The sequence below is a fragment of the Equus asinus genome, chromosome 20 (genome assembly GCF_041296235.1).
Source record: "Equus asinus isolate D_3611 breed Donkey chromosome 20, EquAss-T2T_v2, whole genome shotgun sequence".
Classification (NCBI taxonomy): Eukaryota; Metazoa; Chordata; class Mammalia; order Perissodactyla; family Equidae; genus Equus; species Equus asinus.
In genome coordinates, this window is record NC_091809.1 from 90,663,791 (window position 1) to 90,691,045 (window position 27,255).

Here is a 27,255-nt window from a genome sequence, read left to right on the forward strand (position 1 = left end):
CTGGGCATGTATCCACCTAACTTTATATTTCCCTCTGTTAAGTACTAGCTAATGGGATGTGAACGGAAGTGATGTATGTCACTTCGAGGTCTTGCCCTCCAAGCAGCTAGGCATCATTCTATTCTCCTGAACCCATTCCCTCTCCCTGCTGGCTGGGAAACAATGAAAACTGTAGTAACTGCTCTGGACTAGAAGTGGAAGCCAGTATTTAGAATAGGATCCTGGACCACCTCTGCACTGTTTGAGAGAAATAAGTTTCAATCATATACAAGCTACTGTATTTAAAAAAAATTTATTTTGTGATTTCTTTGAACACAAAAAATATTTTTCTCTATTGTTTACACTGAATTACGACTGAAAAGTGGCCCTGACTGGGATCTATTTGTTATTATCTTCATAGATGTGATCTCTTAACTTAGTAACGTACCGATCCTACTTCAACTTCATTAATTTTTTCCAAGTATGCCTTGGTATCCAAGTTGTTTCCTCTTGCTCTCATTACTTCATTTTCATGTAGTAAGGGCTGAAATAGGTTATTTTTTTAAAAAAAGATCTGTTATTTGTCAGAGACATAACTAGGTAGCACTCTAGCAAGTGAGGAAAATCCTGAGAGAGATCACTAACTAACTATATATGACAATGAGATTGTTGGCCAAAAAAGAAAAGCTTCTGAGAAAGAAAAATATGTATAATTTGTATTTTGCTTTTCTTTTTTTGATGAAAATGCTTCTTATGAAACACCTATGTCTACTAATACAATCTTAAGATATATTGAAAATCAAACTTCTAGATTTTAATCCTGGATTTGCCACTAGTTTATCCTCTAACCAGTTATCTAACTTAGGACTCTAATTTCTCACCTGAGAGTGGGGCTACCTGACCCACATTTTGATTATTATCCAGCTCAAATGAGGTAATATATTACTTATTGCTTAAGTACAAGAATTGCAAATAAAATGCAAATGTATGATTTTAATATTATTATTAGAGCTCGATGATTAGGACAGTGTTTGGCTCATAGTAAGTGCTCAAAAATCGTAACCACTGTTAATTATTATACTCCAACAAACAGCAGCAGCCTGGCTCAGAAACTCACAATCAGCCCTCCAGAACATCGAATAGTTCCAGGGATGAAAGATTCCCCAACTATGTGTGTTCAGAGGTTTTCTAACAGTCAAACTGAGATTCTGTGGAAGAAATTTCACCACTAGAATCCATCACAGATACAGCGATTCACTTTTAAACAGGGATAGATCCAACCCTGCCCCCACCATTTACATTAATATATTTTCAATTGTGAAATGGTTAGAAAGTCTTTTTCAAAAGGAGAGAGCCTTGCCTTTGCTTTTCCCATCTATCATTAAATTAGAAAAGGAAGGTAACAATTCTTGGAGACCTACTCAAAGATAAATAGGAAATATGGAAAAATCCTGTGGCAGTAAATATTCTCAAAAATCTGGACAAGTGTGTGTTTGTATTCATGCATGTGAATGCAGTCTCACCAAGCATAGGAGATACTGATAAGACCAAAGCAATTATTTCAAAAACAAGAGAACTCAGCACTAGGGGGCATATTCACCAGTTGCCTGACAATCTAAAGGTGGGTACTGATGGGTATCTGCCCTACTGGGAGACATCTGAAGAGCAAAGTTTGCCCACTGGAAGATAAAACCAAAGATATCTGGTCTAATACTGAAATATGCACATCATAGAGGAAACCAAGTAATTAAAAAAGGACAGGAGAAAGAATGGCTGAAGGAAGGAAGGGAAAAGGCTATTAGAAAATTAAGTTTCTAAGAATAACAGAATTTCCCTTTATATCTTCATAGTTACAGAATGGTAACATCTCAGTGGGTTTGACTTCTGAATGAAAATGTGTAACTTTTGAAGTCAACAAAAATCTAAATCAATATTCTGTGTTAGCTACTATTTATTTGGCTCTTTCATCTTAAAATAATTCCTTTGTGTTCATTATGTAGTGGATAATACAAAGCTGCAGAGAGAAAGCTGACATGAGCACCGCCTGCAGAACATACATGACTTGCTTGATGCTGTTTTAAAGTTTTATTTTTGTCAATTTCATTATGAACATAGTCGTTATTAAAATAGGGTGCTATAGTTTAAATAAGAAGGGAATTTTCCAGTCAGGTTTCTCTTCCTGTGAACCAGTTTTCCTATACAAGCAACTAGAAATAGTATTTATGTGTGGGCCACATGCAAAAATTTTAATGGATTCGTGCTCCTAAACCCAAAAAATCTAAAGTATTTTCTCTTGATATATTTGAAATCATTGAAGATGTGGCGAAGTTATGGTGATGCTTTCTCTTCAACAACCTCCCTTAAACATTAACAGTACATCAACACTGTGCTAGAAGCTGGAGACACTCCAGTTACTCAGAATCCCGAAACATCATGCAAGGTGGCAGGTACTATACAAATGATGTGGAAGCACAGTATTCCAGAGACCAGACTTGGCAAAGTTTAAGCCTACAGCATGGGGCAAGATCTCCAAGATGGCTCTGAAACTGCATTTCAGGATGGAGAAGAAACACCTCCTTACCTGAGCCCTGGTTGTGAAGGGCTCCCAGTCCATCGCTCCTTTTCCGTGCTCCTCTCCTAGGGAAGGGCAGAATGGTATGAAGGCAGAGCAGCCAGAGAAGAAAGGAGCAGAGGGATAGTCCCTTTTATAGTCTGAAGTGATCAGCTTCTCTGGGATAAAGCATTATAAACAAGTCTGAACCCCTACCCAAACTGAGAGATTAGCTGGATCAGAAACCATTCCCACAAGCTCCCAGAATAAAATCAGCTCAGCTCAGGCCAGAGTGGTCTGAGCTCACTGGAGCTGCTTGAGCTGTAGGAGTTCCATCTGAGCCCTATGAGATCCTCAGAATGTGCATCTCCAATTCATAATGATAAATGACAAGCAATGGGATATTGGAGTATATGATGAAGCCATTTGGTATAAAACTAATTTGGCCTGAGCTTATTTTTTTTCAAAAAGGGACTGAACTGGCCCTTGAGCATGTGTTGTATATCTGGTTTAAGTATGTACTATATCTTGAAGACAAGAACAATGCCTTTAAAGACAAGGATGTAACTTCCTCACCATTGGCATTTCCTTAAGGATAAGCATCTCTCCCTAAACTAAGGCTTGATTGCTGACCTGCTGTGCTCATCTTGTGAACACCCACCTTGAGACCACTGGCCCACTGTGTTCACCAAATTGCTGTGCCAGCAAAGCAGTCTCATGACTATTGTAAAAGGGACATTACAATCATATGTGATACATGCTCTTTGATGGTTAAATAACCACCCTGTACACCCCTACTTCTTTGGAGTGTTTCCTTCCTTTGTAAAAGGACTCTCCCAGGCTGTATTGTTCTTAGGGTTAGCTCATAATAAACTCACCTAAATTTTGATTTATAGAGTGTCTATGGATTATTTGAATCAATATTTCCTTCTCTTTCTTTCCATATTTCCTTCTCTTTTTCTTTTATTGTTATTCCTGAGTTTTAAAACTACTGCTGACAGAAGACTAGTGTTGCTCTCTGTGGGTGTGTAAAATGGTGGGGGTGGGTGAGCACAAGATAATGAACACAGCAGACACAGGATAGGGAAGGAATTTGGGAGCAGAGACCTGGGCTTATTAGAGTTTCTTCCTCAGAGAAAGTGCTTTAACTGCCTTACTGTTCTAGTTCGCAAGTCACCCGAGGACAAAGGGGGAAGCATGCTCCAAGTGCTAATAAAACATGTTAGTTTTTATTTTATGCAAAAGACCTTTATGCCTGAATTAGCTGTTTGTATACAGTGGTTGATTTGAAGATTAACAGTTTCCAACATTATATTAGCTGATTTGGATGATTCAACACTAAAGTGAGCTAAACTCTTAAACGAATATTGTGTCTTCATGATGAGAAAGAGAGAATTTCACTGTTGTCTCTCTTTTATATTAGCTTTTTCGTAATGTTATTTCTGACAGTTTTCCCTCAAACCTAAATGTCATGCAGCATTTAGATTTGTTGATTATCTTTCTCCATGATCTAATTCATTATAGCATTGCACGTAGATCGGTAACTCCTGCCTCATTGTTCTTCTTTTATTTCAAACTTTTTATGTCTGACACAAACATATTCTTCCTGGTGAATCTTATACTCACTTTTTTCTAATTCCTGCAGAAATCCTACCCACATCATCCCATATTCCCCCTCCCTCTCCCAGTAAATCTGCACACCTGCATAGTATAAGTCCATCTGCATGGACTTCTAACTGAGCTCTTCTGTGCTGGTCTCTCACAGTACTTTCTTTACACTCTTGTAATGCTTCTGTCACATTGTGCTGTGTTGTAGCTGTTTCCTTGTTTATAGGAAATCTCCCGTCTCCCAAACATCAAACATCCCACCTCCCTGTGCTTCTCCCACTTGTGGGGGCTTCTGTGGTGTTCATCTCTATCTTCTAGTTCCAACACAGTGCTTGAAATATATCAATGATCAAGAAATGTGTGATGACTGAATAAGGAAATTAGCATATCTGTCTCAGCTTGTTTCTTCAGGTATATGTGAGGATATTAATAGCTGTTTTAGTGAGTTGACATGAGGAACAAAGAGGACAAAAGGGGGCTGGCATAGAGTCTTATCAAAAAGACTTACCTTTTCCTAATCTTTTCCCTTAGAATAGGAGCATAGGTGTTTTCTAATAAGCAAGAGTTTTAATGTCAGAGAGAAGTTTGAGTCCAGGATCTAACAGTTACTAATATGGAATTAAAATAAAAGATAGAGGACCCCTAAAAGAGAAAGACAAAGGTGTGGCTAACTGGGACTTAGAACAAAACACAGTCAAGCAACCATGTGAGGACTGAGGTGCAGTCATGAACTCTGTTCTCAAAAAAGCCATAACTTAGACATGAAACTAAGCGTTCCTTCCTGATGGAGAGCCAGAAGCCTCATATAGCTGATTTTAGAATAACAGTATCTATAGGGGAGCCAACAAATCCGAGGGCTTTCCAAACAATGCCTGTGCTATGGATTTTGCCTTTGTAAGCTCTGTCATCCCACACCCTCCCCAGAGCAGACTTGTGATTTGTTCTGACGGCTGCATCTCCGTGATTTGCAAACTGTATGAGCAATAAAGCTTTCCTTACTAAATTCTTATATTCTGGATACTTTTGTTGACACTATATTTACTTAAGTCTTGGATGTGGGGAACTCTATACCTCATCTAATGTTAATGAGAATTAAGTGAGGTTAATTTTGCTCAGTACTTGGCCTGAAGTAGATATTCAAACATGAATTCTTTTCTTCTCAGCACATAATTGCTCTGAAGATCCATTCTGTCAGAACAAGAGACATCAAGGGGAATGTCTCCAGCTGCCATGTTCCCTCAAGTGTTTAATTTGAACCTCTGAGCATTTCTGTTTGATTGCCAACATCTTACAGTTCTTGCTGGATTCTTTTGCACTCTTACGCTGGGTCTTATATAAGTGCCTATGTCTCTCCATTGCTGTACTCTGAGTCTGCAGATGATAGAGACTGTATCTGATCCATCTCTGATTCACTCACAGTGGAAGCACATTTTCTGTATATGGTAAGATTTCACTCAGTGTTGTATAAATTATTGAAGGGTGTAAAGCAATTCCATGACCTCAAAATCAGATGCACAAAAAGTTCATTCCACCACACAGCTTCTCCTGTTACTCAGATCAACCCTCAATATTGAGAAAAGACTTTTGCTTTCATTTCTCAGTCTCATCTCAATTCCAAGAATTTTTTTTTTTCCTGAAGAAGATTCTCCCTGACCTAATATCTGTTGCCAATCATCCTCTCTTTGCTTGAGGAAGATTCACCCAGAGCTAACATCTGGGCCAATCTTCCTCTATTTGGTATGTGGGTCACCACCACAGCATGGCTGCTGACAAGTAGTGTAGATCCACATCTGGGAACTGAACCTGGGCCACTGAAGCAGACCATTCCAAACTTAACCACGAGGCCATGGGGCCAGCCCCAAATGTTTGTTTTTAACATAAATATTTGTTAAGTGATTAATGAAAGTTCTTTGTGAGCTGTTTTCTCTAGGCTTCCATGTTTCTTTTTTTCCTGACAGTTTTCTAAAGTTCCGTTTGAAAACTTCTAGTCTTATTCTGAATAAACTGAGGGAAAGGAATTCACCCAGACCTCCCCAGGGATAATAGAGAGAGCCAGTCCCCCAGGGGCCCACTCAGGGCTGGGGCTAGGGTGAGGCGAGAGAGGCAGTTAGGGTACAAGGGAGCTTGAGAGTGAGGGAATGCTTAAGCTTTGCTCCCTAGGTGCGTCACTTGCCTCACCCTCATCCCAGCTCCCGGCTTTGAGTAAAGTCCTGTGGAGTGGGCCAATCCATCTGTAATCCACTGATTGGAGAGAGAGAAGGGCGGCTGAGGTCACTGGGTCTCTCCTGCCTGGCATTTCTCTCAGATCGTTTTCTTCCAGCTACCTCACGTTTGGCTAAGAGAATATAGCTTTTAAGGGACTGTCTGAGCTTCTTCTGAAATCTGGTGGGAGATACTTGCCAAGAAAGAAAGAGAAGGAATAGAGGAAGAAAATCAGATAACCCGAGGAAAGACACAGAGGCATCGGATCCTGCCCTCAGTGGACATCTCTCCCTACCTCTTAGGGAAGTGCCCAGCTTCCATCAGTAGGGCTTGTTTGCCAGATGAGGGGAGGGAGACAGGAAATGCATCTTTCTTTTCTCCTGTGAACACTGAGTTTTTCCTGCTTCTGCTGTCTGATCATAACTCCATCCTACTCACTTCACAAAATTTGAGTTTTTGAGCAAATTATCAGGTGGCATTATCCTTGCATATGACAGGGATCTGAGAATTAGGGCTGCTTTGTCCAGTTAAGAGATAGGTCCTTTTTTTAGTTTCCTTAAAGTCATGTATTTACAGGGAAAGTGGACTCAGAGTCGTTTCTCACTACTTTCTAAATGTGTGATCTTAGGTCACTCATTTAATCTCTCTTTTTTTCATCTTACCACTATTCTTTATATTGATCAAATGAGATAATTCGAGTGCCTAACCTGAAGTATGGGCTCAAAAATTTATTTCTTCCCATCTTTTCTTCCCATTCAAGTCCTACTTAAAGTATGCTTTAATGTAAACTGCATCTCAGCCTCGTGTGGGGGTGTTGAAACCAATTATGCAAAATGTAAGAGGAATTGCAGGTGGCTTCCACCATCAAGCAGAGGGGAGAACTTCCTATACCTTTCTAGACATTATGATATTTCCTCTCAGTGATGGCATTGAGCTTCTAAGTTCAAGATAAGTATCCACCGATGGGGATCTGGAAGAGTAAATGTAGAGAATTTGTAGTGGATGGGGATTTAAGGTGCCCCAGTTGCAGAGGATCCTGAGGGATTTTCAGCATGGCCAGGTAAAGTACAAAGGGCAATGAAGTCATAAGCTCAACTCAGAAGAGTGACCACCATGGAAATTGTAGGGATGGGCCTGAGGAAAGAGCCTCCAGTAATACGGCAGCAATTGTAGACTTTGCTGGACCTGAAGGGGTTCAGCTGCATTCTGGTACCACTGGTGAGTATTGAGAGCATTGGAAGAGATTACTAATCACTAAAAGTACACCTGGGGTTTGGGGTCCTATTTTAGGAGGATGCTGATCCAGGATTTTTGTTAGTTTGGTCAAGTAGTGACTTGGAGTTGATGTAATGTGGTCTGCCATTTTAGGGGAATATATTTGCACCCTCAAGCTGGTTAACTCGGACATATTTTTTATGTATCAAAATCAAGCAAATCCTGTTGGTTCTACCATCAAAATATATATTGAGTCAGGACACTTTTGACCAACTACAGCACTAACCACCATCCTACATGCTACAATTATCTCTTTCCCCAACTGTTGCAATAGTCTTCTAACTCATTCCTCTGTATTGGTCATTGTCATTGTACTCTCCTCCACTCCTCTCTCAGTCAGTTCTCTACACAGCATCTTTTTAAATTGAAAGTAAGTTGTCACTTCTCTGCCAGGAAATCTCCAAGAGCTTCCCAACTTACTCTTAGCAAAAGTGATGATCCTGCTGATGTCCCACAAGGCCCCCCATCATCTTCACCTCTGGCCACTCTCGCCCTTGCTTATTCTGCTACAACTGCACTGGCTTCCTCAATGGTTCTCAGTCACCTCAGGCATTCTACCACCTTGGGGCCTTTGCTCTTGTTCCCTCTGTTCAAAAAACACTTTTTCCCAGCCATACCCATGGTTCACTTCCTCACTTTCTCAGAATTCTGCTCATATTTCACTCCACATGGAAAAGTCTTCCCTGATGACCCTATATTATATAGCAACCCTCTATGCCCAGCACTCATTATCCACTCTACTTTGCTATGTTTTCTTCTTAGCACTTGCCACCATCCAACATACTATTTCTTTACTTGTTTAGTTATTATCTCTTCCCACTAGAATTAAGTTTTGTGAAAATAAGGACTTTATCTCTTTCTTTTTTTTAACCTTTGGATCCCCAACTTTTAGCATAGTAGCTAGAAGATACTAGGACCTCAATAAACATTTTTTTAATAATTAAATGAACATATAAAATGGTAATATTTTCCTTATTTTACCAAAATTGGATCATATTGTATACACCTGTTTGTAACTTACTTTTTTACTAAATATGTTTTCACATCTTTCTATGTAGACATACAAGGAGTTACCTCATTTTTCTTAATTTCTGTATTAAATTCTATTGGTGAGATAGACCACTTTTCTTTTTAGCAACCTCCAAGTAACGGACATTTAAATGGTTTCTAGATTTTCTTTTTATGTGAAATTCTGTGATGAAGACTTTGTACAATTATCTTGCATACATTTATATATTTACTTAGGATAAATTCCTAGAAGTGGAATAGATAGTTCATGCTCTTTATTAAGGCTTTAGACACACATTATGAAACTGCCCTTCTGTGCACTAATTTATATTTCTACCAGAAATAAATAAACCTTACCATTTCCACATATGCTGGCTAACATTGGCATTATTACTTATTTTAATCTTTGACAATTTTTTGTTTTTATTGTATTTCATGTTACACTTATTTGGATATTAATGACATTGAAGATTTATTTATACATTTATTTACATTTTGCATTTCAGTTGCTTGGATGTGCGTTTTAATATTCTACCCATTTTACTTTGATGTCTTTATTTTTTCTTGTTTAGACATTTTGATAAACTCTTTACATATTAAGGATGTTGAAATCTTGTCTTTATTAAATATTGCACCTATTTTTTCCCTTTCTGTCATGTTTTTAAACTTGATTTTTGTTTTGCTTTATTTTTGCTATACAGAAGTTTTAAATTTATGGGAAATCAAATCTATCAATATTTTCCTTAATACTGTCTGACTTTGGTTTTATTCCAAGGTCTTTCTCACTGAAAGATTATAAATTACTCCAAATAGTTTTCACTTCTATGGGAGTTTTTACATTTGGATTTTTATTTTATGTAAAGTATGTGGCAATCATCTATCAAATGTTTCTTTGAATGATATATCATTTTATTTCCCACAATTGTTCAATATCTATCTTCCGTGGACTTCCTTTAAATGCTATGTTTACTTATATCAAATTTCTATTTTTGGTCTTTTTCATTGGTTCCTTTATCGTTCTATTTGTACTCTGGAAGCATTTGATTTTAATTGCTGGTCTTTATAAATAAGTGCAATATACCATAAAATCTGGGCAATTCTCCCATCATTATTATTTTTAATTGTTATTTAATGGGTATTAAAAATTATTCTTTCAGATGATCTTTATAATTATTTGGTCAAATTTTCCTATGAATTCTGAGTATAGTTTTTAGTATCTAGTCTAGCCAAATATCCACCAGCAGGGAACTACTTACAGTGTCTCTCTCTTTCTCTCTCTGATCTCACATCATCTATTTAATAACTTTATGAGTGGCTGTGTGATCTTCTTGGTAGCTTTTATTTGTCTATCTTTCCTTGGTCACTCCCACTGAGGGTGAGATGCAGTCATACTCATTTTTATTCTGCTGGCAGTTGACAGAGTTCTTGGACTATAACAGGTGATCAGTAAATAATTGCTTAATGGATTGGTGATTTTTCTCTCCCTTCTTCTCTGAATTGAAGTTTCTGCAGCTGTACATGGGTGTAATAGTACCCAAATTGTTTCCTTAAAGGAAACAAATAGAATAATATGCTTAAGGGGCCTAGCAGAGCACCTTACCAAACAGGCTTTGCTTTTTTCGTCTCCATATTCTTTGATGTGGCATCATCGAAGATAAGAAAAAAAATGATATTTAAGTCAGACATGTTTCGGATTCATTCTGAGAAATGCATCGTTGGGTGATTTCATCATTGTGCAAACATCATAGGGCGTACTTACACCAACCTAGGTGGAATAGCCAACTACACACTTAGGCTATATGGAACTAATCTTATGGGACCACTGTTGTATATGTAGTCAGTCGTTGACAAAAAATTTGTCATGTAGTACATGACTGCAATCCATGAGGTGAGCTGAAGACTCTGTTGGTCTCTTACTTCCTTCAGTCATCTAGTCCTCCAACTTTGATGATGCAGGTGATCTGCAAAAGAACCTGGTGCCCTTTGTCATAAGGTTAAACTCCTACTTAGCCCAAGAGTGAGAGAACAGAAAGGAGGAGATCCAGGTGAGAGGTGAAGGAGTTGTCAGCTGAACCACTGCCCCACATCTACAAGGCGAGTCAGTGAAAACATCTGTGAGCTGCAATACTGCCCCTTATGAACTTTCTACATGTAAAAAGAATACAGCTACTACTTTACCTCTGCCTTCCAAATCTCACACAAAATACCTCTTGTGGTCTACACTAAGCTTGAACTATACAGGGAAGGAAATTCTGGGAAAGGTAGTTTCAGCTTAGCTAAGTGTTCACAGGACAGATTTACTAAAAGTCTCAAGTTCCAGACCCATATTACTAGGTGACCACATAATTTGCTCTTAAAATGGGGGCATTTTTGATAGTGAAACATGGTGGGGAAAATACTGAAATCCTTAGGACCCTAGGATAAGAAGCACATATCTGGACTGTTTTATGAAACCTAGGATGTATAGGCATCCTGTAGATTAGCAAGTCCATACTTGACATCCCTTATATATCTCAATATCTCCAAAATAAAAATCATGATCTTTCTCCTCAAACCTGGTTATTTTCTGTGTTTCCTAGCTTAATAAGAAAGGCACATTTTGAGTCATTTATTCATCCCATTGATATTTATTTTTTACTCTTTGCCAGGCACTTTGCTGAGAACTGGGATTATAAGGATGAGAACACTAGGGACGACTTTTGATGCCATCAGAACTCATTATTAGTGATAGAGATGAACATTAAATAACACTAAAGATTTTATAATCATAGTATGGCATGCTCGAAAGTTTATTCATCAATCCATGTGTGTAAAATAGTCATGTAAAAATTTTCATTAAATCAACTTAAATTTAGCCTGAGCCCCTGTTCCACCAGGCTGTCTAGTATTTTAATCTCAGGCATTATTGGGACCCACTACAATACAGAAGTTTATATGAATTCTGGATAAAGGGTAAAGGACCTCTAATCTTCAATTCTTCAGGACCATTTTAAAATCCCCTGTTTGCCAAGGGCTGTGGCCTCTGAATTCTGAGATTCTGGATCTCTTGAATCAAGTAGGACTAAATCATCCTTGTACAGTTTGGGACCCTGGGGCTTAGGATCTGGCATCTTTTATTCATCAAGAACTATTTCCTCTGAGGTTTATTACCACTTCAGGATCCTGCCAAAGTAGTTTTTAGAGCACCTGAATCCTTAATATGTTTCTATTTTCCCTCAAAAATTTGCCTCATCTTTCTTTTTTCCCTCAATGTCAACTAGCCTAATCTCTTCAATGGCATTAGGCTCTTATTTTGTTTTATTTAAAGATTTTTTTTTAGGACAAATTTCAAACTTATGCAAAAGTAGACAGAGTAATATAATGGCCACTCCCTCCCCATTGTAGCCAAGGCTATTGGTGCGCCACACATAAGCCCTGGATACACACCCTCTTCCTTTATACATGTTGACAGCTTTCAATTGCAAGCCCAGGGATCTCAACTTGGGCATCCTCAGTCAGGATGTGGAGCAGGGTGGAAGTACTGGGGAGTTCCATCCAAATTGTTTCAGATAATAAAAGTTCAGCTAGTGAGGGATACCTATATGTAAGGGTCTTGATGATAATTGATGTAATTAAGGAAGGGGTAGTAGAGAAGAAAGCTGATTATGGAAATTTTGGTTTGGTTTTGGTATAAGGAATGAATGAGGTAATAAAAGCAGGCTGTAGTAGAAAACAGGGTAATCATAACCTAAGGATTCATGCTTTTCTTATTTTGAATGTTTCTGTCACAACCTTGTTGTACTGTTTCTTTTTTTTTGTTTCTTTTGCCAAGTGGTGCCATGGTGCTGTGGTGCCATGGCTGCAGCTGGGATCTGAACCGGCGAGCCCCAGGCGACTGAAGCGGAATGTGCGAACTTAACCACTGTGCCACTGGGCCGGCCCAGTTGTCCTGTTTCTTAAAGACATTGTTGTGGTTTTTTTTTTCTTTCTGTGGAATTGATTATTATCTCAGTCCGTTTGGGCCACTATAATAAAATTTCATAAACCAAGGGGCTTATAAACAATAGAAATGTATTTGTCCTAATTCTGAAGGCTGGGAAGTCCAAGATCAAGCACCTGGTAGATTTGGTGTCCATTGAGGGTCCACTTCTTTTTGTTTGTTTGTTTTGAGGAAGATTAGCCCTGAGCTAACTGCTGCCAATCCTCCTCTTTTTGCTGAGGAAGACTGGCCCTGAGCTAACATCCATGCCCATCTTCCTCTAGTTTATATGTGGGATGCCTACCACGGCATGGCTTGCCAAGCAGTGCCATGTCTGCACCTGGGATCCGAACCAGCGAACCCCCAGCCATCCAAGCAGAACATGTGCGCTTAACCACTGTGCCAGCGGGCCGGTGCCAAGGGCCCACTTCTTAGAGGGCTGTCTTTTCACTGTAACCTCACATGGTGGAAAGTGATGGGGTTCAGGACACGCTACTCCAAAGTATAGCACCTTGGCATATTGGCTATTTTAAGCTGAAGGAGTTTGAGAAAACGGCAGAGGCAAGGAGGTCACTTTGACCTTCTCCCCTGAAACAGGTTTTATACCCTCTTGTGAGAGGTGTCCTTCCTAAACTCAGAGGAAAGAAGCATCCTTATCTTTAAGGACCAGGGACACAGAGAAGGATCCGAACAAACAGGCCTTGCTAAATTTCCCCAAGTTAACTGTATTTACCTCATTCTGCTTGACCTGTCATATTCCTCCACAACTGACCACTCTTCATCAAAACTAGCATAAAAATACCCAGGTCTGACTGTTTCTTCAGGTCTTCATTTCCTTCTATAGGCTCCCTTGTCAGGTAAAACTTATATTAAATAAATTTGTTATGCTTTTCTCCTGTTAATCTGTCTTTGTCAGTAATTTTCAGACCTGGCCAGGGACCCTAAGAGGATCGAGGATAATTCCCCTCTCCCCTACAATGGGCAAGGAGGCTTTCTAGAGCTTCTTTTATAAGGGCACTCATCCCATTCATGAGGGCTCCACCCTCATGACCTAATCACCTCCCAAAGACCTGAGTCCTAGTACCATCCCCTTGGGAGTTGGGATTTCCACATGTGGATTCTGGGGGCACACATGCAGATCATAGCCATTACATTTTAATCACTTGTTAATATAAGCTTAAAGAAAGAAAAACTACTGTTACTTTTCACCTTAATGAAGGTATAACAACATACCTATATACAAAATAAAACCACTGGAATGATATTAATTTTCCATGACAACCAAGTATAGGTATAGCATTAAAATTAAAGCTCACACAAGAGATAACATTCACGAAAATTTGAATTTTTGTCAGGAGAGAGATTCCATTCAAAACTGTCAAGTAGACTTTTTCAATGGCAGGAAATATATCAGGATGCTTATAAAACATAAAACAGACATAAAGTGTATTTTCTACATACTCTGATTTTATTTTTATCTATCAGGCTGATAATTCTGACATAGCTTAAAATTCATCTCCCAGCAGCTCCATGAATCTAATATGTCTTATCTTTCCGAAGATTTTCTCAACAATTTATAATTAGATGCTCAGTTCAGAAATGACTTTATTAGTCCGAAAAATATCAGGAGTGTGTAGAGCGTTTAGTCAAGAATTGATTCCAATATAGAGGTTTATGTATTTGTCTCCACATTGACATAAACAATAATTAGGGAGAAGGGCTGAACTCTGGCATGATATTTTGAGGGAGGTTTCCTGGAGGATGGAATGAGACCTGAGGGATAAAAGGAAGTCTTCCAATGAAGAGAAGGAAGAGGGAACAAAGACTCAACAGAGGTAACTGCACGTGTGAAGAAATTATGCCTCATTTGAGGAGCTGAATAAAATTCAGCATCACTCGAGTATGTCGGTTGACGTGGAAAGTAAATAGAAATGAAGCTTAAGGGCGCACTTATAATGAGTAGTAAATGAGCCCTGGCAGTTCAATGCACGGTACAGTGACTGTAGACAACAACATTGTATTATAATCAACAAACCCACTAAGAGACTAGAACTTAATTGTTCTAACCACTAAGATGATGATAATTATGGTTTTTTTTTTTTTAGGAAGATTAGCCCTGAGCTAACTACTGCCACCCCTCCTTTTGTTACTGAGGAAGACTGGCCCTGAGCTAACATCCGTGCCCATCTTCTTCTACTTTATACGTGGTCGCCTATCACAGGATGGCATTTGCCTAGCAGTGCCATGTCTGCACCTGGGATCCAAACCAGTGAACCCTGGGCTGCCGAGAAGCAGAATGCGTGAACTTAACCACTGTGCCACCGGGCCGGCCCTGATAATTGTGTAATGTGGTGGAAGTGCTAAGTATTACTACAATGGCAATCTTATTACAATATATAAATGTAACAAGTTAACATATTGTACACCTTAAAATTACACAACGTTGTGTGCCAAATATAAATAGTGGAGGTGCTATGTAAAACCAAGCAGTCTAACTTCCGAGTTGGTGTTCTTAACTAAAACTGCAGGCTCCCATTCCCTAACTCTCAGAACTTGACTTCAACCTCCTAATTTATTCCCTCACCTTAAATCACCTTTTCCTTATTGCCTCCCGTTATTCTTTTCCACTAGGATAACTCTTCTTATAAATCACTTGCATGGGAATCTATGTCCTAGGCCTGCTTCTGAGGAACCTGAGACATATTATCTTTAGCACTGCTAGAGAATGGTGGCAGTGACTTCTCTGTCTTTGGTTGATTAGTGTTTGAAATAGTTGTAACTACTGATAAAGTACCAAAGGACATCGATATCTTGAGATGCATTTTGAGCTGTAAGTTATGATCACATTCATTGAGAACAATCTGTCTTCTTAATTGTGATTTCTCAAGGAGTCCTTGTTGAATGTTCCTGCCAATGAACCTCAGATGAGACTATCTCAACCTTTCGATGTGGTTCTAATAAAATGTTACTCAAAACAAAGGAATAAGGAATTTGAGAGAGACAGGGTAACATCATAATAATTTACATTTATAGAGTACTTCCTCTGTGTATGGCACTGTCTTAAATGCTTTATACGTTGCAATTCATTTGTTCTTCCCAACAACAGCATGAAAAACGTACTATTTTTCAGACAGGTTTAACTTGAGCACAGAGAGGTTAAATTACATGGTCTCACAGTCACCACTACTGCAAAGGTAGCAGGATTAGCAATTATCATGACAGTCTCAGATGTAACATGCACACTCTCCTCCATGGTCTTCTCTGCAAATGCACCACAGCACTACCATAAAGGGCTGACTGGCTTTTTCAGAGCTGACTAAATGGTTAGAATGATTCAAGAGAATTACAATTTTTAGGCAAGGGGAAAAATTAAAATTGTATGATCATATGTCTTTCCCCATTGTCCAAGGGAAAAGCATGTCAAAACTTAAGGGGGTCAATTTTTAGACACTCCCTGTCTCAGCTCAGGCTGCCATAACAAAACACCACAGGCTGTGTGACTTAGACGACAGGAATTGATTTCTCACAGTTCTGCAGCTTCTAAGATCAAAGTGCTGGCTGATTCAGTTCCTGTTGAGGGTTCTCCTCCTGGTTTGCAGATGGCCACTTCTTGCTGTGTGCTCACATGGCTTTTCCTGGGTTAACGCACTTGGAAAGAGCGAGATCTCTCTGGTGTCTCTTCTTATAAGGGCATTAATCTGATCCTAAGGGCCCTGCCTTGTGATCTTGATACTGACCCTGATATCAGTTTCCCCGCATTAAACCCAGCGTATATGGGGTTAAAACCAAAACACTCATTCCCTGCTTACTCTCTGGCTTCCTGGCTCCAGAATCCACTATCCCCATGGAGACAGACACCATCAAGGACAAGCACCTGGACTATCTCCTTCCACAAAGAGATACAGGCTGGTGGGAAAGCTGCTGACCAGCAAGGTCATGAGCTCCCTCCTCTCTGCAAGTAGTCTCAAGGCCAAAGACAGGCTGGTGGGAAAGCTCCGACCAGCAAGGCCATGTTCTCCCCCTCCCCTACGTAAAACCCCAAATAAAAAGCCTTCCTTTCAGCTTTTCGGGGAGTTTGAGATTTCAGTGTTAGCTTCCTTCTCTCCTTGCTCAGCACTGTGCAAAAATAAAATTCCTGCTTTCTTCCACCACCCCCAGTGTCAGAGATTGGCTTGCTGTGCAATGGGTGAGCAAACTCACTTCAGGTTTGGTAACAATCTCATCTCACCTAATCACCTCCACAGGCCCCATTCTTTAAAGCACATTGGGAGTCAGGGCTTCAGCATATGAATTTAGGAGGACACAAACGTTTATTCCAGGACCCAGCCCACTCCCTAGACTTTCTCTTATTTTTATCTTCATCTCTGAGAGGGAAACTTACTTGAAAACTTCTCAGTGCAAATTTTGATCTTTATTTAAGTCACTCACATGGTTTGATGTTGTCTGAGACTTCATCCTAGCCCCACTCCTACAGGCCTTGGGACTCCTGCTTTCACATGGCACTTGGAATCTCTTACTTCACTTACTCTGAAATCCCCTAAATCTGTTGATGTGGTGACCACCAATTCCTGGGTTTTTATGTTTCCCACTTTCGCTGACTCTGAGAGACTCATTCCACTGACCGTGTGACCCTTACCTCTACTAACCTTAGAACGCTGGTCAACTCCAATCCTGTGACCGACACCTGGGCACAGTGTCTCTCACTCTTGATGATCATATGATTGTCATCCCTATTGACTCCATTTCCTCCTCCTCCACTGTCCCTGAGGTCTCCACCCTCAGTGACTCCAACCCATTGACAGTGTAATCCCCTTAATCTTGACACCACCTTGATGGCAGTATTACTCTCTCCACTACTATCACAGAAAACACCATTCCCACATAGTCATCTTCTCTCTATCCCAATTTGCTTCTTGCCAGTATTTTTTTGATCTCTTGGGCACAGCCTCTGAATCTCACTTTATAGTCAGAATGCTTAAATGACTGAAGAATTTATCAAAGATGTTTTTTATTGACACAATAATTTTGGCTTTAAAATAAAAGTTAATATATGATATATTTGATACCTCTTAGTTAAAGGCCATTATGGATTCATTAAACAAATACAAAAAGCATTTAGTACAGGTTAAGTGAACATTTCAGTTTTCAAGGCCACAGTGATGTGAGAGACAGGCGCCATGCTATGCAGGGGTTCTATTTCCATTTGAACTTATCATGTTAGGAGGTCCTTCCAGTTCTCAACGAGACTGTTTTCCAGAGAACAAAAGGAAAACAGTTCAAGAACACCAGTTTCCTTCATAACTTTTCTGTTTCAGGATTTCTCCTAGAGGCCTGGGTAATTTGACCTGAAACTGAGAGTATGCTTGAAGCCCTTAGAGGAGACAAAGCCAGCAGAGTCAGCACTCCTATCTCCAGCTCTGAAGATGCAAATCCTTGGCCTGCTGTTCCCTGGACTGTCTGTTTCACAGGCTGTGGAGGGGTAGTGAGTGTGCCTGTAAATGAAAGCCAATGGATGCCCTTACGTCCCAAATGAGGAACTTTTCTTCTTTGTGTCAGAATTTCTCTAGCTTATCAGCTGTGAGAACCAGCAGAAGTTGTTGTTTCGGAAGGTAGAGGTTTGCAGAACAATGCTTTCGTTCCCCTCTGAGGTCCTTGGCTGGCTTCAGAGTGTTCTTGATTTTCATTCAGATCATGGCCCTATGGCTCAAATAGTGTGAAAATTCCCAAGGGTGCCTGATAAGCATTTCCTTACATTGGAATACATAAAATAGAATCTATTATTAAAATATCAGATCCTAAAAAGTATATATGTTATGATGTTTTATTCTTGGAGTAATAGTTTTTGTAATCATCAATGAGTTCATCACATTTGACTTTGCCCACAGCCTTGATTAAAATGGCCCTTCTTACCTAGTCCCAAATCTTGCTCCAAAAGCCACTCCTTCTCAGACTTGTGCACAGCACTAGGCTTTGGATACCTAAGCTCTTGTGAACCCTTTTTTTCTTTTTTAAACATGCACAGGGAACTGCCAAGAGGCAAGGGTAGAAGAGAGTAGTGGTGACATGAGAAAAACAGTTTTTGATTTGTATTTCCCATATTTGCTTGATGTTTCCTGAACTGACGCAGACTCTATCCTGGCCAACTCTCTCTTTTATGGTTTCCCAGAATGGAGTATGCCTAATTATTACGCTGCTTGGGAATCATGAACTTTCCCTGAGTGTTTTTCCACTCAAGGGGTAGTAACTTTTCTGCACAATTTCAGGGGGTGAAAAATGCACTTACAAAGTAAGGACAATTTATGCCTTGCGGCGAAGAACTGTATATTGGTCAAAATGTCCATATATAAATTTGTAGCAGTCTGAAATGGTTTTTGATTTCCCTCTATAAAAATGACTTTCTCCGACACTTATATAACATTAAATATTTCAAAGTCAAGACAACATTCTGGATAATAGTTTAAAATATGAAGTCGTTCTTTTAAGTAGATCCTATGTAATTTTATTATATGTTCATATGTTTTTAGTAATTTGTTTTTAAACCAGAAGGAGTTGAGGCAAAGAAAAATGAAACCCTTTCACAGGAAATTTTCAACTCTTGAAATGTTAAAGATCTATTTTTAGATGTGACATTTGAAAACTGGAAATAATGAGGATTCTCATTGTGAGGAGCGGGTCTTTCAGGCTTGTTCAGGTTCTGTGACTTTTTTCTTCAGATATTGGGGCTTTTTGGTCATTATATATTATTGTTTTTTCAGGTCATCAAGCGCATTCTGCTTTGTGATTTTGGTCCATGCCTCAGGGATTTCACCTCTACCTGTAAATTTTCGCTGATAGCTTTCTTCTAGTTTTGATCTGAAGCGACAGACAAACCATTTCCAGTATGGCTGGGTGGATGAGTCTGGGGTGATGCTCCATGTGGCATACTCCCCTCCTGCCTCTCGATAGTTCTTATATGGGTATTCCCGGCCATCTTGCAAAACGAAAAGAAGATCACTTGCTACATTACTAGTACAGAACTCAATGGCAAAGTGGTCTGTGTTAACCCATTTCCAGCCATTGACAGCCTGAGGACGATGGAAGGGAACACTGTGGTCTCCGTCATGTGCAGGCAATGTGTTTGTACAAATTGCTCTACAGAAGGGACACTGTTTCCAGCAGCCACAGAGATGTTCAGAGAGCATTTTCTGGATTTCAAGAGCCATTTCTTCTACAGACATGCTCAAATATTTCTGTTCAGCTCTCTTCATTGTGGGATCCAAAGCTGTGCTCATGGCCTGTTTGAGAAACTCAGTATCTTTTATCTCCTGGTGTTCAATGCTTATTAAATCTTTTCGTGGAAAGATCAAGTTACTCCCCAGGCCCTCACAGAACAAATCCAACCACTCAGACACAGTGCTGCTTTTATCTTTAGCTATTGCTGTGGATTCATGAATAGCTGAGAGGATGGCATTCTTGATGTCACCTAAACATATATTTAAGAAAGTCTTCATTTTTTCCCTTCCAATGTCTGAGCAATATCTTTCAATATGGCTTTTAATGTAATTCCTAAAAAATAATTCTGGATTATGAATGTACTGCCAGTAATTATCAAAATTTTCTTCCTCTGCCAGAGAGATGAGAATGTGTTTTTCCAGCTTAGCCCTGTTTCCATTGAATGCTGGGCACGTAGCTCGTATGTCCCCAGCAATGTTAGGGACCATTTTTTTCCTTATGGTGATGGAAATAGCAGGAGTGAGTTTTTCCCACAGAAAATCAACAAATGTTTTGATTGAGGTTGCTCCTTGACAAGAGATCTTAAAACTCATGAAGAAATCATCTTTTTTGCTTTGCAGATAGTTTACAGGATCATTTGCTCTCTTGAATACCTCATGCATCTCATTAAATTTCTTTGATGCTCTTTGGAATAAATGCAAAGATAAGTCAATTTTATAATCACTCGTAAATGTGTATCTTTCCCTAGTGGGCGCAGATTTCACCTCCTCATCTATTATTCTCAGGATTTCATGGAAATAACTAGGGTTGTAATCACGCTGTTGCTTCTGAATGTTATTTATGGTTTCAGTGAATCTTGAAAGAATGCGGTCAGTAGTCATCTTTATGGATTCTTTATCAGAGACCTCTAATTGCCTTTCAACCACCCAGTATTTCTTGGTCATTTTGACATGTTTGTCATAGGTGATTTGAAACTTTTCTCCAGAACTTCTCTTTAGTATGTCCCCCATGTTTTTCTCCTGTTTGAAATGATTCAAAAGGATGTCTTCAGAATCCACATCTATGTCAGGCTTTGTGATTGGAGGGAGCGTTGAGGACACAGCATAGACCCATTTTTTCCAAAGTCGATCGAATTTCTCACGTAGCTCTTCCTCACTCAGTTGTTTGTCCTTCACTGTTAAAGCCAACTTTTGGCTTCTTTCTAATAATTCTCTTTCATAACCTGACTTTTGGTTATCTAGTTCTTCTTGACTTTTTTTAAAACTAATAAGTTCATTGGCTATTCTTTGGCTGTCTGAAATAAGTGCCTCTTTCAGGATTATTAGCTTATGTTCAAAATTTGCTTTCCACTGAACCAGTATTTCACTATCTGGGTCCTCATTAAAATATTTCTCCAATTCTTGCTTGATGGCCTCATATTTTTCTGTAACTGAAGCCTTGAATATGCTTGTCCTGAATGTCTGGATTTTTCCATTCTGAATCTGGTTTACCAGCTTGTTCTGCAAGCTCAGCACATGACTCCTCAGCTCCCAGGTCCAGTTGTTATACATGGTTTCCAGTTTGCTCATGGCCATGACTTCTCGGGTGTTCCTGAAGCTGAAAATAAAGTTCTCATTCAACAGGGCTCTCCACAAATCTTTAACTCGGAATTGTACATCTGATACTTTCATGATACTTCCCCTGGATTCCTCTTTGGCAGTGTCAAGAATTCTACTTTTCAGTTCCTGGACATTGTGGCTGTAGCGAGGATTGGGCGGGGCCATCGGGGGATTGCCATCCCAGAGATGAGCAAAGTAGTAGACATGAGTATTGGCATCAAACTTGATGACATCACTAAAGTGGGTTACATCTGAGCACTGTTCTTGTTCAGCCGCTGTTGCTGTCATTTCATCTAGTTTCTGCTCTAGCCGCCTTCGTCCTTCCATTGTTTGGTCTTTAGCTGTAAGGTCCCCCACATTCTGATGGATAAAGAGGCAACTTGGGGAGATTTTTACTTGTTTCATCCTCAGAAAGGCTTGGACAGCTATTTGTAGAATATCTTGCATTTCTGATGGATTTTCCCCAAAAATATTGATCAGAGTCAAGTTTCCAAGTCCAATGACAAAGGATGCCAACTCATTGTCACGATTCTGGGATATATTGCTGAGTTCTGGGGCCCGAAGTCCTTCTGTGTCCACAATAAGCATAAAGTCAAAGCCGAGATCCTCCGTGAATGTCTCTTCCACCTTCAGGAGCTGCATGTAGGCCCCCCGAGTACACCTCCCAGCACTGACAGTGAACTGCAGCCCAAAAAGGGCATTCAGCAGGGTGGACTTTCCTGAGCTCTGCAGGCCCAGGACAGAGAGAACAAAGAGCCGTTTGTCTCCAAGTTTCTCTGCGACCATGTCAAAAACAGCTGCCACCCACTTTAGAGGCACATAGGAAGCATCCCCATCCATCAGCTCAATGGGAACACCAGCTATCATCAGCTCTGCAGCAATCTGGGGAAGGGAGAGAAAAAGGCTATCTTTGGCGGAGGAAGCTTCTTCTAGAGCTTCATAGATCTGGCCAACTTCTCTGAGAAGCTGCTCAATTCCCAAGGTACAGTTAGTAATCTCTGCAGAGACAAATTCTATCTCATTTTGCCACTTTTTCAGGTTTTTGCTCTTTGGTGCCTTTTGCTTTTCGGTTTGTACCTGTTTGTACAAAGACTTTTTCTTTTCATTCAGTTTTTCCAAGTGTCCTGTGGTCAGGTTGTCCAAAAACACACTCAGCCATTGCAAGAAGTAGAGTTTGGTGTCAGTTTCTGAAGGGTTTTTGAGAATCTGAAGGACAGATTGCATTAAATCATTGAGAGGAAAGGCTCTATTCAGCTGTTGATGCCGTATAATTTGTTTATCTGTCTCAATCTCACTCTTGTGTTGTTCGATGCTCCGATTCCCCTTTTCTCTCAGATGGTAGAATTCTTTGTCCTTTTTACACCAACGGTGCCACAGTTCTCCTTGAAGGGGTAGTAATTTTTCCTTCATCTGGGATATCTTCGTTTCTCTTAACAAGGCCATTAGAACCTCTGCCTTTTCTTTGGCTTCCTTGCAATCTCTCTGGTCCTCATCGATCAGGAATCCTTGCTTGCGAGCAATCTGGGCACAGTCCTCTAAGCTGAGAGCAGCTCCAGAAAGCTCTAGAAAACGTCTGATTGCAGTTGTGAGCTCCTGTGTTAATTCTGCCTCATTTCTGTTCCGGATCCCAATTTTCACTCTTTGGCCAGAAGTATTGGCCATGGTTCTTTCTTTGTCATCAAGCAAACAGATCAAAGGTTTTGATGACTGCCACAGGTCACGGACAACTTTTCGGTTTTCTTTATTGTCATCAGAAGTTGACATGAGGACCACAATGAGAGAAGAGACCTCCTGCAGGAAGGTGAGTTGCTTCTTATGTTTCTTTGCATCTCCGTGAAGATTGGTGAAGGTCAAGCAGTTGTCAAATCTGTCGTCATCCTCCCCCCCAGGACAGAACCAGGAGACTTCCACCACACCCTCCATCAAGAGACAGTCTTTGCTGCTCTCTCTGCAGTGTCGGTGAAAAAAGGCGTCATGTTTACGTTTACTGAGAAGACAGTTCATGATCTGAGATTTGGAAGCAGAGAAGCCATCTCCAACTCTAATAAACGACACAATGGGGGTAGAGACACGACACATCTGCTGATTGTTGTAATTGGTCTTCTCCTCTTTTGGTGATTTCTTTGCCTGCTGCCAGCTTCTTCTAATTTGACTCAGAGACCAGAGACAGAATTCAATCTGAGAATTGCAGGGATTAGGTATGAGAAGGGGGAGGGCAAACTGACAAACAGAAAGTTTGGTCAAAATATATTGTCTGGCAAAACCATCTGCACAGAGAAGAATTGCCATCTGAATATCCATAGGGTGGATATGTGGCCTGGGATTAGTGGTAGGATTAGTGGGACTATCACGATCTTCAAAAAAGTCTTCATATGGATCAGAAGCCTCATCTTCCTGATTTGAGGCTGTTGTATAAGCTTGATTCTCTGTGATTGCATCATCTTTATAGACCAGGTATCTCAGCCCATAATCCAGCATCACTAGCTTCTGCAGGAAATAGAAAGGAAGCTCACGTTCAGAGCTTGGCTGGGTGTTGCACACAGAAGTCTTGTAGATCAGATGAAAGTTAGCTTTGCTCATCCTTTTTGGATGGTAATGTTCTAGGCCTAGACGCTCAAGTAATTCTAGGAAGGCTTCATTTTCAATGATCTCCAACTTGTCATTTTTATTCTCGTGTGGCGCAGTGGGGTGTTTATTTTCATTGAAGAGACTTTGCAATTGTTTTCTCACCTCATCCATTTGCAACGAAGAAACAGTGGCTTCGTAATTCCCATCAATGAGCAATCTCAAGTCTTCCTCTAGGTTTTCCCAGTCATGATCTGCTCCAAGTTTGGTGAGGACATGTATAACTTCTTTTGACAAGGATTGCCCCATGCGATGTCTAATTAAAGCCAAGCGTTGTGTTTTCTCCTCTGGAGAAATAGCTGTGACTCCAGCAGTAGCTGTCAGACCTGTGAGCACCAGGAATGCTTGAGCCCTGTAGCTGCAAATGCTTTTGAGCACCTGGTATTTATCATGGGCAGTTTGCATTTCATCCAGTAGGAAGTCTAACTCATCACGCCCCAGGAGATACTGAAAAGTATTGTTTTCCACATGATATCCTGCACCAGCAGCAATGGAAAGTAGCAAGAGCTGTGTGTCTGGCTGCTCTTGCTCTCGGAGGTGATTCAAGAAGCAGCCAAGATGCAAGCTGACCTCATAAGTGGCTTTCCTTTGAGCTTCCTCCACTGTTTCTGGGGACTCAGATTTGGCCTTCACCTCCATGAGGTCTTTCTGGGTTTCTTTTAAGATTTTAATGAATTCAGAAAATTGGGAGATGTTGATATGCTCTTGCTCTGACTCTGATTGGAAGATCCACTGCATGATGGAATGAGCCTGAGGAAAGTTTGTCACTCTGTAGATGTGAGGGTCCAGAAGGGTGCGCAACTGAGATTTAATAAATGTAGTGTTAGGAACGGAGGACTTTTTGTGAAAGTTGACAAGGTTTACCAGAAAATTCTGAAGACCCCAATCGGTGAGACATATTTTAATCCAAGTGTCATAACTTTTTATTTTTTGACTCAACGTTTGCATGAAATTTATCAATATTTTAAGCTGCTCTTCAGGATCAGATACCTCCCAGGAGTTCACCTCCTCTAGGAAAACTCTAGCCTCCTTTCCAACACTCAGTAATATTTCTGCATCTTGGATCTGGGCAGGGAGGCCAGTCAGAGCAGCGTAGCTGTCTTTCATGCAGTTAGCTACCTGAAGAGGATCCTTAAAATCGCTTCTGTGGCTGGAAAGAATGATGTCCCAAACGGGCACCAGCTGAAATCCCCGGTCAATGACACACCAGGTTTGATTACTGGCAACTAGGCCAGCTTTCCACTGCAAAAGGCCATTTGCTTCTGGTGGGCCACCTGTCTGGGCCACAGATAATTGGACTTTGGTTTGGAGATTTTGGAAGGTTGTGCTCTCAGAGGTTGCTTTTGAATGAGAGTCTGACACATCCACACCTGCAGCAACTTTCACTCCAAAGCCACTGTAGCTGCCCCGTATGTAACTATCCAGGGCCTCTGCCGACTGCTGCTTCACTTCTGCCAGCTGCTCACTTTGGAAACCCTCTGAAATGGCTTTCCACCAGTAGATTCCTCCCAGGTGCAGAGGGCCCTGGTTAGCGTGAGAGCCAAACCTGTTGAAGAAGGCTTCCGTCGTGCAGCTCAGCAAGGAGAGTCTGTCTGGGCCTTCAGCTTGACCCAGAAGGTCTTCAATGCATTTCAATTCCTGGAGAGCAGCCTTGGAGAACTGGAGCTGATCAATGGGAAAGTGGCAGGAGGCCAGCGGGACATAGCTGAACTTGGTTGAGCAGAAATAAGAGTGCTCAGAACGTGATTGTCGGGTCTCCTTGGATTCTGTATGTTTGCTGTGATCCATACCAGCTTCCAGGCTAAATCCCCAACCTCCTGCCTTGGCTGAGGCAGTTACACTGAAGCCCAGCTTCTCTATAGTCTGGGTGAACATAGATTCTGCTTGAGAAGATGTAAATTCCTTTGTTTCCATCCGTGTACCCTGCTCAGGGCCAAAGAGTGAGAACTCCTTGGGGACACAGAGTAGCTCCTCTCTCTTCTCTATTAGGCCCTGTTGGTAGCTGGTTTTGTAAATTCCCTGCAGGGCCAGCCCTCCAGATGCCCATCTCACCAGATCTCTATCTGGCAGGTTTTGCCTATGAGACAGGGTCCCTTCCATGAGGTTGAGTTGTCGCTGCATGTTTTCCATGACTTCTTTTAGGGACTTTTCAGGGGGTGGCCAGTACTCTTTGGGGATGTCCATTGCCTCCCTCAGCTCTGCCTCTTTTTTCCTCACTGCCTCTTCCTGTCGCTGCCTCCCCTCAGACAGCAAGTCTCCTAGCTCCTGCAGTGCCTGCTCTGCCTGCTTCTGCTTTTTCTGTATCATTTCCACCTGAGAGTCCTGTAGCTCTGAAAGACTATTTGAGTGTGACAGGTCAAGCAGCTTCTCCAGGGCCCTTTTCTCCCAGGGATGTTGTGCCTGGGATTTCAGCTTCTGGAGGTCTTTTTCTTCCAGGTGCTGTAAGGCCTGGGCACAGGTGACACCCAGGTGTTCCTGCAGCTTGGGTAACCAGTACTCAACTGGCAGTCCTACTTCTGTCAGCATCTCTTGGAGATCTTGCCTCCTTTTGCCTCTGAGCAGGGGCTCATCAGGGGTGGACCCTGCTGTGCCCATGGCTGTGGGAGGAAAAGACACATAGTTAGCCTGTGTCAAGACCTTAGAAAGTGTCAGCACCATGGCCAACAGGGTGAGTGTCCTAAAGGAGCAAGTCTTTAAGGCTTTCTCCTCTCCTCCTTTCATTGTACTAAGAAATATATTTTGTTAACACCGTTGTTAAATTTTTTGTGGGCAAGACATCTTTTTCGGTGTTCTCAGCATGGATTGCCTTTTGAGTTGTGAGGGTGAACTGTAAATTAGTAGCCTGGCTTTTTGGCACTTCCTATTACACAGAATCAATAGAATGGAGAGCATTAAGCTGAGGGTTGTAGTTTTAACATATGCATGAGTTTCATAGCATGATGTTTCTTTTAGAAACAAGAGTGGTACCACCAATTATCTTTCTTCTCTTAGTTTTTGTCAAAATTGTGGTGGATGATTTCCCTCCTGTCTCTCTGTCACTTCTTCTTAAGGCATTTCATGATATTTATTTGCTCTCCTGTCCTTTAAAATTCTCTTCTAGATATCAGCATCATGGTGGCATAAGATGTTCCTCCTTTTTGTACCTCTTTTAAAACAACTAATTAGACATCTATGCATGAACAAAATTTCTTCTGTTGGAGTTGTGGTATCTAGTAACATAAGCCAAGAGATGTGGGAGG

At 40.7% G+C, this 27,255-nt stretch overlaps 2 protein-coding genes across 11 annotated transcripts in view; one reads left to right on the forward strand and one right to left on the reverse strand.

Annotated features, from left to right (window-relative positions):
* Positions 1–27,255, forward strand: part of LOC123278917 (olfactory receptor 2AG2-like) — a 410,069-nt gene that overhangs the window by 366,054 nt on the left and 16,760 nt on the right. For 5 of the 6 annotated variants that reach the window (XR_011495849.1, XR_011495850.1, XR_011495859.1 and 2 more), the window contains one exon: positions 14,687–18,384. The exons of the other annotated variant lie outside the window; for it this stretch is intronic. The gene's annotated coding sequence lies outside the window, so the exon portion shown is untranslated. Of the gene's footprint in view, positions 1–14,686; positions 18,385–27,255 lie in introns of those variants that run through there. 6 annotated transcript variants of the gene reach the window in all.
* The window catches only part of LOC106825131 (interferon-induced very large GTPase 1-like), a 99,435-nt gene continuing 89,752 nt past the window's right edge, over positions 17,573–27,255 (reverse strand). For all 5 annotated transcript variants that reach the window (XM_014831756.3, XM_070490939.1, XM_044751639.2 and 2 more), the window contains one exon: positions 17,573–26,613. In XM_014831756.3, coding sequence (XP_014687242.3) covers positions 19,322–26,611 — 7,290 coding nt within the window. In that variant the 5' untranslated portion in view covers positions 26,612–26,613 and the 3' untranslated portion in view covers positions 17,573–19,321. The remainder of the gene's footprint in view (positions 26,614–27,255) is intronic.